Here is a 13,697-nt window from a genome sequence, read left to right as displayed (position 1 = left end):
ATTCTGTAGTTTAGTTTGGAAATTTGGGCTATTTAGGCAGCTGGGAGGTGTGCTTTCCTTGTATCATAAATGAAGTAGTACTCCTCTTTTGGCTTGTTTAAGTATGCATATGTGGCCGCTTTTTTTTTTTTTTTTTAAAATCTTGGTTGTCATCCGACTTGGCTTTTATTCTTCCTAAGAGCCTCATTTTCCACGCAGTCAGACTGCAACATCTGGAAGCCATCTCTTTTTTTGGCAGGGAAAGATGTGGCAGACACAATGAGGTGTAGCTTCTACTTTTGTTATCTTACCTTTACCTTTTTAAAAAAGACACCTAAAATGAAACCGTTTCAAAGATGTGTAGTAGTTTCAGGTGTGTTTTAGCAAAGCTTGGGAAAGAGCAATATAGGTATTTTTTCTTTAATAAGGGTAATAGTTGTAATTATTGTACAGTTGATTAATTTTTTCAGTATTTTATATTATTTGTATCAATTGTTTTAAACCCTCATTTTACTGGAAAGTGTAAATTACTAAATACCAATATAAAAATCTCATATGATTCAAACCATAGCAGCATATTTATATTTCAAAATAGTATTTAACTTACTTCATTAAAGATACTGATGTTATTAATGGTACTTTAATGAGTAATCTTACGACTGTGAAGCACTGTAGCAAGCTCTTTTCCTTCCATAATAGTTGTTCCGCATATTTATTTAATAAAAACAGCAGAGGTCCAGACCCCACTTGTAACGAGAGGGGGACTATTTGATGGTGAAGTTGAGGTTGGCAGAGTTATTAGGATGGTACAGAGGACCTTGTATGTTACTCACTTTTCAACTCTCTAAACTTGCTGTAAAGTCTAAACTTCGCTTTAGGTTTTAGCCTGACTTTTTCCATGTGCTTTTCAAATCTCTTCCCCCACCCCAAGCCCGTTTATGCTTTTGCTTTCATAGCATTAAACTGTGAAACCAAATTTTGCATTCTGTTTACTGATGTGTGTGTTACCTCTGAGGACCTGTGTTTTCCGTATGCTTGGCTGTTTCCTGGCTGGCCTCCTCAGGTTCTGGCGGTCACCATCAGCTGTTCGCTGGCTTTCTTGTCGGGAGGCTGGTAAGAAGCAAATGGTTATGTAGGGATACGTGCAGTCTCCTATGGAACGAATATGTAGGAAATGCGTGTGACAAAGGAGTAAGGAGAATGCTTTGAGGAGGAGACAGCTGAGACCGGGCAGGTGGCTGATGCATCTCCAGGTAGAAGACGCTGTCTCCCTGCGAGGTGTGGGTCAGAGGTTGGGTGCGTTCCTGCGGGGCTGCCGGCCCCTCGGCACCTGGACGGGTGCAGGAGAGGGAGCCCGGGGGGGATCTGCCTGCCTGGCCCCACCGGAGCTATGGAACAGCCGGCTGTTGGCTGTGCCCCTCCCAAGGGAAGGGGAGGAATATTAGCAGTAGCTATGCAAGGACTCCGGTTTGCCACTTCTCTTCAATATATCTGGTCCTGCTGCTGATACAGTGCCATTGGCGAAGCTGGCCATTGGCTTTCTTGTAAGGGGGTAGAGTTCAGCTGCCTTACACACGGCATCTGGCGACTTGGGCGGCTGCAGGAGGAGTTGATTCAGTTGGCTGTCCAATGGAGAGCTAATCATGGGAGGAGGAAATGGTTTTGTTTTCATAATTTGCTTGCTGCTGGATCATTTGAGTGCTAGGAGGGAGCAGAAACTTTCCCGTGTGTTTGGGGAGTGGGAAGGAAGGCTACTGCTTCCAGCAGCAGCCCACAGTGTCAGAGAAGGATGTTCTGAGATGGCTCTTTCCCCCTTAATCAGCAGACTTGTTGCATTAACTGAAGAGCAATAATTGTGAAAATTGAATAAAGAGCAGGCCAGGGAATAAAAATGGTAGTGTGATGGCATAATATCGACAGCCACCCTAATGGTGCTTTTTCATTTTTTTTTGAAAGACAAAGGGAGAGAGAGAGAGATGTGTTGACAGAAGTGGTGTGGAGGGGGTGTAAGAGCTGGAGGTTTAGAAGAAAATAAATCGTGAAGAAAGAGTCTGAAAAGATAAGACTATAAATTAGGTCATTTAGGTTTTTTTGTTGGAGTATTAACTGTTCAGTGACTTTAGAACCATGGACTGTTATTGTGTATACAGACCATGTCTCTGTTGGTAAGCATGGAAGAATGTAGATTGATGAGGTCTAGTTCAGGTCGTCTTGTAAAGGAATTAAAAGACTCATTTGTTAAGCAAACAGCACAAAAATAACCACACATCTAAAGGTATTAATTGCATTATTGTTCAGTTTAGTCTTGATTATGCTATCGTAATATGATCAAAACTGCTGATACGGTTATAAGTAAATCATGTTAAAGTACAGTTGTTACAATACAGAAGGCTACTTGAAGTATATTTTCTGTAATTTTCTCAAATTACAGAATTGCTTTAAAGCTTCTTGGCAGATGAAATATTAGGTTATATAATCTTAGTAGAAATAACACACTCTTTCAGGCCTACAGGGAACATCATGCAGTTGCTCAAAATCTCACTTAAAAATCCACTTACGAAGATGAATGCAAAAGTAATGTCAAGCAGCATACTCATGGGGAGGGAGGGAGACCCAGACCCAAACCCAAACAACCAAACAAAAGTTTAGACATGTTCCAGTCTCTCAGAAAAGGAGTTAGGGGCATAATGTAGTTGATAACAGCCTTCTCTTCTGAAATAGTTAAGGGAAAATATTGGACATACTGTGATCCTTTATTTAAATTTTATCTGACCAGCATTTTAACTGTTGCTGCTGCATAATTGGTTCTGAAGCATCAGCATCTCTCATTCATGGATAGATAAATAATTCAGGGATGAACTTTAGCCACACACTTCAGCATCACAATTGTAGAAGCTCTAATTTTCTGAATTAAGAAAGTGAGGGCTTTGATTTTACAGGTGATTAACTGAACTACAGGGGAAAATCAATACATCTCTGAACAGCCATCCAGCATTTCCAAAGTCTTTGTCCTGGCCACATGGCTGTTTTTAAACTTCGCATCTCTGCCTTCCCAGAAAAATAACCGCTTTAGTGGTTTGCCTTATAAAACTTCCAGATAATAGACACCAAGTAGCAACAACAACAAGTGCATGTGTAGGGAACCCACCCCAAACCAAAACCCACCTACCTGCAACACCTTGCCCTGAGCTTGTTAAGTAAAGCTTCCGGGGCAGATCTTGTGAATCTTGATATTTTGTGTGTGTATGTGTATGCGTATTCTTGTAACAAAGGCTGCTCACTGAATTATATGAATGTTTGCTTAGCCCATTTGTGCATGTAATAGAAATCGTGAGAGGACAGGTAGTGCTCAGCAGCTGCTGATTGCATAAGTGTTGTGTGAATTGTGCTGGTGAATTTTGTCAATTTTGCCAGTTCTCAGCATTTGGCCAGTACGTTTGAGTTAATCACAAGCATACCTAAATTAAATATTAATGTATTAGGGAAAAATAGCCTTCAAAAATGTAAATCTGTTTTTCAGTGAAGACATGTTTGAGTTCTTCGTAGCATTGCATGTTTAGCTCTTGCTTTTTTGTCAGTCAATGTATTTTAAATAGAAACTCCTCTTGCATTTAGAGTTGGCAACATGATGTATGATTAGTGTTCCTGGACTACTTCTGTTCCAGTGGTTTTTTTTTTTTTTTTTAGTTCATTAACGTTTTGTTAGCAAAACTTTAAATGGCAGGGTCCAATAAAGGGATACATTATTTTTTGCTATTAAAATGTATTTTGAAATTCTTCTGCTTGCTTTTGAAAACTAAATACTGAGACTAGTCGTGCTACAGCAGCTGCATTTCTGTCTTTGGAAGAGACGTTGAATCAAATGTATATGCATTTATTTCAGAAGAGATGCAGGAATCTTCTGGTGTCTTTATGTAATCTAAATATAAATCTAAAGGAAATGTGCTACAACATTATTGTAGCTTTAGCAATCTATTATAAAATTTATTGCACAGAAATAACTAGGTCAACCTCTGGATGACCTGTCTTTTGGAGTTTCTTCAGTTAGCTTTAGGCTAGAGCTCCACCTTGTGATCTTTCAGCAGGATACATTTTCTTTTTATGGTTAATAATTTAATTATGATTTCACAAAGTTGAGGGACTTTGGAAACTTTTCAGCGACTTGAGAGATTTCAGTATCTGCTTGGCAAAACTAGAGTTGGAATTCTGTGAACATGCGAAAAAGAAATTGAAGAGCTGCTTTTTCTGATGCACCTCAGTTTAGATTTCACTTATTAAAATAATCTGCTTATTAGAGCACATTTAATAGATATTATAGACTTTCACTGTTTGGAGTGGCATCTGCAAGAATTTCACTTTCCTCTTTTCAGACTGCACTGTGATAAACTTGGTATATTTTAAAAGTTCTGATAGGATGCTTACATGGACTTGTTTTCCTTTCCCTTTGGCTGCCCAAACTGGGTGCTTTGAGTGAGTCATCCAGTATGTATGTGAAGAAGATACGGCTGGCAGTACTCTTGAATTTCCAAAAGGCATTTACTGAGATCGAGGATAATGAGGAATGACCAATGCCAGGCTTTTCCCACACCCAAACAAGGGAACATCAAATAAAATTTGAAAGTGATAAATCCAAAGCAACGAACAAGCCTCTTGGTAGCATGGAGTTTGCCTGTGGGAGTCCTTGTGTGGAATGCCATTGCTGCTGGATATTGAGTTCAAAAAGTAATTGGAAATATTAATGGAAAAATGTTGATGAAGGGTTATAAAATACAGGGACAGCCTCTCCGGATGAAAAAATCCTGAAGTTATTTTGGATGCTGGAAAGGTATTCAGGGGAAACATTGCTAATAAGAACAAAGCAAATGTGTTCTTCCTCCGGCAGCTTCTGTTGGCCGCTGCCAGAGGGGCCATGCTGGGCTAGGCTGAGCCTGCTGGTTGAGAATCAAAAGTCCGTGTCATATTTTGGATGTGTGTAAACCTTTTGAAAATAGCCTTTACTGGGACAAATGTAAGAGGTTTTTTGGTCATTGCTAGAGTTTGAGCTTGCCGTTGGAGATCCCGTACACTCTTACCTCAAGATCCCGTACACTCTTACCTCATCTATTCTTGCAGGGCGTTCATCCATAGCTACTGTTTTCCACGATACCAGTATATAGCTGCACTCATGAGGGCCAGGTTTCTTCTTCCTTCAAGATAAACAGTTCTTGAAACGTAAATCTTAGGAGCTTAACGCTTCAGCGCCTAGCAAGAATTTGATATTTCTTTCCCATTTTATGAGGTGATTCTGACCAAACAATGCCATGTTTTCTTTCATGTTTTGTTGTTCGTACTAAGATGAACGGTTCTTAGAAGAAGTTCAAGCTGGTATAGACTGCAGCCAGCTAGTTTTGTCAAGTGATTTGACTTGTTTGATGTAGAGAATATGTACTTGTAATCACTTACCCATAATTTTTCATAGTTTTGTTACTGTTTTTTTCTTCTTTAAAATATTTCTGCGATTGTAAGGAACTTCATTGAATCTTTTTGGAAAATTTGGTAGCACAATAGTTTTGCTTTTCATAAAAGGAGCTAAAAATCTGTTACTTCTGTGAAGAAGTGGTTAACTTGCTTTGATTCTCACTACTTTCAAATTTTATGGAATAGGTAATTTTAGTATTGTAAATAGGTAGTATTAATGAGCCACAATACAAAATTTGCATGTAAGCATCCTGATTGTCACTTTAGTAGACGTGTTGATTCTCAACACTGACGTTTTCTAGTTTACATTTTTCAAACAGCAACATGGCGATAGACAGGTTGCACTTGAAAATGAGCGGTGTGGTTTGGGAAGTTTGTGTCTTTGCTTTGCACTGGGTCTGAATCACAAGCATGCCCCAAAAAGGACTTGTGTGGCTGGAACACACAAAAAAAATCCAAAGTGTAGAGCATTTTGATACGTCACCCACTGAGCATATAGTTTTTACAGACAGCCCGGGTAGTAGCTCCTTGCCACCAAAGGAGGGAGTTTTACTCTTCCCTCCCCTGCTTGTGGCTACGCAGTCTTGTGTTTCCCATGTGTTGGGATACCTGCTGTTGAACCAGTTCAACTTGATAATCCAGAGGAAAAAATTCTTGAGGTATATTTTGCCCATTTTATTGGGGAATTGAATCAGGTGATTATGAACGGCAGAGCCTACAAAGAGAAGTGGCAGGGGAAGGGATGTTACCCTGCCTGGGGATGATTGTTTGCTGAGGAGAGTGTATAAATGGAGCCGGGAGAGGCCGAAATGAGCCGGTTGTGTGCCCGTGTGGGTTTGGAGAAGGGAGGAGTGGGGTGACAAAGGTTGATGCCATCCTGCAGCAGCAGTGTTTTTGAAGCTTTTTATCTTCTACTGTGTTCTGGATGGAACACGCTTTAGTAGTTGCAGACGGTTTTCGGATTCGCCAGCCTATCTCGAACCTCCTCTCCTTTTGCCGCTATTTCTTTCCACTTTGGTTCTTCGCTTTTATGTAACTGTGTGAAATGTGAAGAAAGACAACATACTAAGTTCGGGGTTTATGGTTTCTCTCGGCTCTCTAAATTCTGGAAGCTACAGTGGCCCCTAGCATTCAGAATAAGCACTTGCAGGAAAAAAAAAAAAAGCAGGGCCTCTGTCTACCCGCTCCATTGAAATGCAGTCTCTGAAGCATAGCTACCAGACATTAAGCAACATGTGCTTAGCATGCCAAAATTAAATCTTTCCCTCAAATACCTAATCACTCTAGCAAGCTGTAGAGTCAGCAGACTTTGACTCTGGAGGTTTTTCTCCTTGCTGTTATATCTTTGAAATACCTGAATGTCATGCTTTCTTAATTTAACTGTATAAAAGTTAGTCCGGGGCAGACAATTGACATAGAAAACTTCAGCCTACATGGTTAATTCTCACATTTGAAGTATGCAATGAGGATGTTTTTCCCCTTAAATGTAGAAAAATTAGATAAATAACAATTTATCAATAGGTGGCATTATTATAAAGTTGAAAAGCAAGTATTTCACAGGCCCCCCCCTGCCTATGGCAGGGGGGTTGGAACTCGATGATATTCAAGGTTCTTGCCAACCTAAACCATTCTATGATTCTGTGATCTTATGTTTTCTTGATAAAACGCTGTGCTGTTTCTGATGTTTTTCTTTATAATGTATGGATAGTATTATCTTCCTTGATATTCTTAGAGTCTTGTCAGATGCTTTAACATTAAAACTGTAGTAAACCTGGTTTATCAGCTGTGGAAGACAGGGAGTTGTGACACAGCTGGCTAGGTTGTAAGAGCTTGTTATAAGAGCCTGTTTTTCTGGAAAATGTCATGGAAGTTCACAAATTTAAGATGCAAATTGGGTATGCATAATGTCCTTAAATGTACACATACTGTGCTTTAGTTTGAACATTATATCTGGTTTTGGTTTGGCTAACCAGAAATACCGTAGTGTTGCTAAGTCTGTGCTCTGCAGTGCATGGTGTTACAGTTCAAACTTAAATCTAGTATGATTTAGAAATAAAAGCTATTACTTGCAAGGTGTTAATGAAAACTATTCTAGTTTTCTCATCTTGTGCAGAAAATGGGTTTTGCCAAATGTTTTTGTATTATATTTTACTGTGATGCTTTTAAGATTTGTGGAGATACTTTGTAGTAAGATCATGGGAGGAGTCCAAAATACAAAATTTTTAAGCAGGAAAAAGCTTGGTTGGAAACTGAGGGTGGTGTGATCTAAATTTTCTGTGTTTGCAACTTTTTTACCCCTTCATATGTAGATTTTTTTCACTTTATTTATTTATTTTATTATAGAAGTTGTCCGCTACAAAGGAAGAAAGAAAAGTAAGCTTGTACTTCAGACTGGTTTTTGAATATCTTTCTAACACAGTGGTGTTCCAGAAGATGATAAAGAAATGATAGCAGCTCCAGAAATACCAACTGATTTTACTCTCCTTCAGTAAGTGTTTTAAGAATTCGTAGCTTCATTTTTTAAATGTACTGGCTCTTTTTACTGTTAATACATCTGGTTGGTCTTCTCTTGGAAAGAAGGAAACAAAATGAGGGAATAGGGTTCTAGATTTTTTTCCTATTGAGATGTTGATAAAGCATTGTCTGAATTCTTTCTTGACTGTTCAGCAGTAATTAAAATAAGTATTTTAGAAGTGCCTAATTATTTTAAATCAATTTTTAAACTTTGCTAGTAGGAATCCATTGTGACAGACCATTTGTTTGTTTGTTTGTTTCGGGTGTACTTCTCAGGATTTTGTCTTTCAAAATGAAATGCTAAGAAACTTCTTGCATAGGAATACCAAAAAAAAATTGCCTTCATTAAAACCTCTTTAGAGAGAGAGAGAGGAAGTAGTTGAGGTATTTGCCCTTAATAACTGGTGCAGGTTGCCTAATATTTAAAATGCTTAATGACAAAGGCTTTAGTTAAAGCCAAAGTCTTAGCTTCCCTCAGGCACCAGTTCCTTGGTGGTTTTGACATTGTTTTATTAGCTTGTCAGTCTTTCTACAATTTTTAGGAAACAGACATTTGAATTTCCAAGATTTAAAATCAGATATGGATTACATTTTGGATAAAGAATTAAAGTGACTGGTTTAACCAGACCAAAAGAATCCAGTTCCTCACATTTTAATTGTCAAGAAATTGGCATGAATACATTTCAGTAGTGTTGAAATGGATTAAATGGGTATAAAATCTAAAAAGATATAAAGGTCCAGCTTTGTATCAGTGAGGTTGTTTATGTGGGGTTTCTTCCTTTTAATGAGAAATAAAGGTAAACTGGAGATGGTTTAATATGAAATTTTTTTTACAGCTGTTTGTAATGATTTTTTTACTGTGTTGGTACAGTTCATTGCTTAGTGAAATGTTTGCAATTTGTGTTCTGTTCTCTTCTGTGAAAATAACACCTTGGGGATTTTTGAAGAATAAATATTTCTCACCCTTTTCTTTCTTTCTCTGTTTCCTTCTCCTCCCCCCCCCCCCCCAAGGTTCTAGACTTTTTCAGTCCATATCAGAGTACATAGTCAACAAAACCAGAAATAGCAAAGTGCTTGTTAAAAGGTAGAAACTTTTAGACACTTGCAATAGTGAGACACCTTAAGTTTCTGGATTGTTTTAGAATGCTTTAAATAAATACATAGAAATGGGTCTACTGTGCCCACTGGTCATTTTTGGATCTCTATGATTGCGTTGTTGAGTCAGGAAGTGTGTGTCAGAAGTTTGTGATGGCATGCATGCTGCAGGTATGTGTTAGAAATCAAATGATGCTACTAGATCTTGTTTCATTCTACAGGAAGTGTAGAAATAGAATATATAAGCTAAGCATTCTCTATTCTCTCTTAACTAACTTAGTTTCTAATAGCATGAAGAGATCTACTGAGGCACTTTGGTTTTTTTTTTTTTTTTTTTTGGCTGTTGTGTCGTGTGTGTGTCTGCCCCCCCCCCCCCCCCCCCCCCCACTTTTTTTTGTTTAAGTATTTGTGGCAGATATTTGTAGTGCTCTTTGCTTTTTGAGATGCTGTAACGTTTGTCACATGCCAAAAGCAGGGGTCCCAACCTGTTGCTATTTACTACCCACCTTCACATCTTTTAACCTCACTGTATGGCTTTCTTCACAGGTAAATTGTTTGGAGGAGGCAGAGTAGAGCGAGTGTGAGGATACGCTCTGATCTGTTCCTCGACAGTACACTTAAACAGCAGAAGAAAGCAGTTTCACTGTTAGAGTTGACTTACTGGACTGAGAGCGTAATGTGACTTCATGTAGTAGATTGAAGAATGTCTCTGATGAAATGTATAAATGGTTTGTCTTTTCATCCTTGCAGGGAGTCTGAAACACACTTCTCTTCTGATACAGACTTTGAGGACATTGAAGGAAAAAACCAAAAGCAAGGCAAAGGAAAAGTATGTTCAGTTTATAGGGATACTGAAACACTTCCACTGTTACGAATTGAAGAGTTCAGCCCTTGCTTTGAAGCTGAATGAGCTAGGAATATTTTCTGAAAATGCGAGTGCTCTGTGAAGAGAGTTCATGTTTGTATTTGCATTGAAATGCTTCATCTTGAGTATTTGCATGATATTTCCTTAGTGCTATGAAGGCATAAGGGAGGTGGGGGAGAAAAAGATTAGCTTTGATTTGATTAGCCTCTCTGCATGTGTTTGATCCTATACCTAAATTTGCTGCTAATGCAGTCTCTTGGTTGGTGTCATTTATTCCTGCTCTCTTTTAATTTGTCAAGTGAACAGCAACCGATAATGCAATTAAAAGGGTTTGTTTGTTTTTTTTTTTTTAATGGGTTGCAGACAGGAGGTTATACTACCTGAGTAGAGGTCTAAACCCAGTTAATAGCCCTTTTCTCCCCTCATCGGACAGAAGGGGGCTTCTGCCCCTTGCTGGCTTGGTACCCACCGCAACGCAGCCACAGGCTGCACACCGCCTGCCCGGGCACCCCATGTACCTGTACCGGTACAGAGCCCCCAGCTATCGAGAGGTGGTCATAAGTAGTTTTAGAGAACAGTCATTTAATTTGTGTTTAATTTTTTTTTTTTCTTTCAATAAGTTATACTTGATTTGGGGAATCAAATACAAAGACACCTGTCTCCTCTTCCTCAACCCCACTTGCCGACACATGCTCAAATTAAAACCCAAAAGGTTAATGAATTGCAGAGGAGGTGACGTGTGATGTGTGTTAAGGGAATTGTCATAGCCATTGTAAATAAAATCTGTATAATCTGCTTTATAGTGTAAACATGAGAAAAATCTTTGTATTGTACACTGACACTAATCACATTTTTAGTTGCTAGAAGATTTTTAAATGAGGGAAGGAGGAGGTGGAACTTGTAGAATTCTCGTTGGTCTTCGTATCAGTTAGGATCAGCTATCCTTCTCAACTTTGGGTTTTAAATCTGGTTCTTGAAAACGAAAGGCCTTGTTGTCATAGTACGAATAGAAATATTTTTTTTTTAATTACTACATAATACCCGATTAAAACTTATTGTGTGTGTGTGTGATTGCAGACCTGTAAAAAAGGAAAAAAAGGACCAGCAGAGAAGGGGAAAAGTGGAAACGGAGGAGGGAAACCTGGTGGTCCAAATCGGATGAATGGACATCACCAACAGAATGGTGTGGAAAACATGATGCTGTTTGAGGTAGTTAAAATGGGCAAGAGTGCTATGCAGGTAAGACTTGGGATATCTCTGTGACTTGGATGAATATACGGTTTAAATATAGCAATATTTTCCTATACATATGTGTCCTGGTTTGAGGTGAAACAGTGGCCAGACCAGCCTAAACCACAACAATATGGATTAATAAAATTAAGCCCAAAATAATTTATCTTCAATTTGTAATTTTTGTAGTAATAATGTGTAGTAATTTGTACATTAAGATTAAAAAAAAAAGTGTTTTTTCGTTGTTAAGGTTTGAATTTTAACAAACTAGTTTTTCATTTCTAAATGTCAGGCATGAATAATCACACATAGAGTGAAGAAATTCAAACTATGATTCAAAGTGAATTTTCGGTATCCTGAATGAAGAAAGATTATTTTAGATCACATGACTTAAGTCCTTTTTGTGTGGCTGTAACTAAATACAACTGTGGGTTATGCCTACTGCTGTCATAGAACTTAACAAGAAATCTGTGGTTTGTAGATGCTCCCAGAGCTTCAATTATCTGAAAAGAAATAATTGCTTCTCTTCTCTCACCCAAAGTAAAATCACTAGCTACAACTTAAGGGCTACTCTTCACACCCCTACCCCCTAAGTTAACTTGGCTAATGTATATTGCTGCGCTCTAATTGGGTGGAGTTTGGGTCAGGAAGTTTTAACCTATTAGAGGTCTGTGCATTAGGCACAGTCTCCTCCGCATTTACTAATAGGACTGAAATAAGTCTATTAAGAAATCTAAAGAAATTTAGCACGTTTTTTTAAAGTCAGTTAAATCGGTAAAGCGTTTGCTTAACTGTGTGAATGTTGGAGCGGAGAGAGGGTTAAAGCGTAAGCCTGTCGGCCTTGAAGCCTTCCTGCTGACTCGCTCATGTGACTCCCTCATGTGACTCCTCAGCAGCCTGGAGGAAAGACTATCTTTGGGATTGAAAATCTCAAGTTTACAGCATGCGCGTGCAGGAAGATGGGTCTGTGCAGTCCCCTCAAGATTTGCAGGCTCCTGCATTGGAGCTGGGAACCTTGAAGCCTGAATTCCTTGGGAGAAATTTAGTTCAGACTTTTAAAAAAGAATAGATGACTTTGATGTATTTGCACAGAGAAATTCTGATACTTCCATCATTTGTTTTGGTCTACTGTATTTCAAATTGGGTGAAAAAACTAAACTTTGCTAACTCGTGCTGTGTGCACTCCATTTTCAGCCAGTTATCAGTGGTTGTATCTTCATGACGTTAAACTGTTTAAAATGATACGCAGTAAAAAGATTTTGCTTTCCAAGACCAAAACGCACCTTTGCCAGGCCTGATTACTCTGTTGAATTGGGGAATTGATACTTGGGTAATAGACTGAATCTTAGTCAATATTTTTTGACAAAATTAAGGAAATAAAAATATTCTTCAGCATATTTATAAAGTACAGTCCACTTCAGCACTTGGTGTAAAAGGTATTTGCTGTGGCCCTCGGCGCTTGCTTACCTGAAAAGATTCTGATAATGACTTTTATTTTATTTTCCATTATGTTCCATACCTTCTTCTGAGTTTAGTGTTTATTCTCTGGCAAAAACAGATGGCTTGTCCACTGAGACAAAATGTTTCAAGAAACTACTGTTTTTGCTGGAGGTTCTTTAAAGTAAATTAATTCTGAATACAAGGCTGCATAACTGAAATATTTGTCTCATTCCTAGCATTATACTGTTCTTGCACAGTGGCCTTCTTTATAAGCCTAATTTAAGATGGTTCCTAGATTATTTCTGCCCTCCCCACAACTCAATCAAATAAGTACTGGTTTGCAGGTTCCGCTTCTACTGGGAAGACTATAACAGTTTCACTTTGATTTTTTTTTTTTTTAATTTTTTGTGTCTTGCTGATGAAAGTTGTGCATCACACCAGAAACAATCTTAAATTTAGAGAAGAGAGGGGTTTAGCTGTATCTCTTGTTCAGATTTTTTTCTGCATGGCAATATGTTTTATTTGTCCTCACAGCATTATTGCCTGCGAGAGTTAGCACAGAGAAGAGAGCAGGTGGGAAGCATGTGAAATGCCACGTAGCCCAGTTGTCTTTTGGAAGTTCTGAACTATTCCATCATCTCTCTTCATTTAGAATTACCCTAGATTTCAGGGCAGGGTATCAACATATTAAAAAAACCTCAAAACTGAAAGCTTGATACTAAAGTGAGTCCCTTTTGCCCGTGTTATTAAACTAATTGTACGATGTATGTGTTTGACTTCTGAAGTAGACAGTTGGTACCGTACACATGGATGGTTTACACATAATTGCAAGTAAATCATGTTTTCTCAAAACCATTATCACAGTTTTCCTAATAATTTGCTTCCCTTTAAGGTTTTTTAGTAAAACACTCTTGTTCCTGTTTTGGTTTAGAGAATGCAGAGTGAGTAATGTCCATACAGCATAGGGCAGTGCTGTTCATCCTGTTAAGGCTAATGTGTGGGGAGCACAGTTCATCAAAGGGGCAACGTTTTTGAAGAGTATAGTGAGTTTTAGCTGTTGGAACTGAACACCTAAATAGTATCTTCAGAGAATTGTCACTGGATTGGGGAAGGGAAA

General features: G+C 38.4%; 1 protein-coding gene across 1 annotated transcript in view; it reads left to right on the top strand.

The window, feature by feature from the left end:
- STAG2 (STAG2 cohesin complex component) overlaps positions 1-13,697 on the top strand; it is an 82,505-nt gene that overhangs the window by 30,279 nt on the left and 38,529 nt on the right. Inside the window, exons 2-4 of the mRNA XM_082488482.1 lie at positions 7,780-7,924; positions 9,796-9,874; positions 10,988-11,149. Coding sequence (XP_082344608.1) covers positions 7,881-7,924; positions 9,796-9,874; positions 10,988-11,149 — 285 coding nt within the window. The 5' untranslated portion in view covers positions 7,780-7,880. The remainder of the gene's footprint in view (positions 1-7,779; positions 7,925-9,795; positions 9,875-10,987; positions 11,150-13,697) is intronic.

Source organism: Vanellus vanellus (genome assembly GCF_965231255.1).
Source record: "Vanellus vanellus genome assembly, chromosome: 10".
In the NCBI taxonomy this organism is placed as follows: Eukaryota; Metazoa; Chordata; class Aves; order Charadriiformes; family Charadriidae; genus Vanellus; species Vanellus vanellus.
The sequence above is the reverse complement of the archived record's forward strand: the minus strand, read 5'-3'. Positions and strand labels throughout refer to the sequence as shown.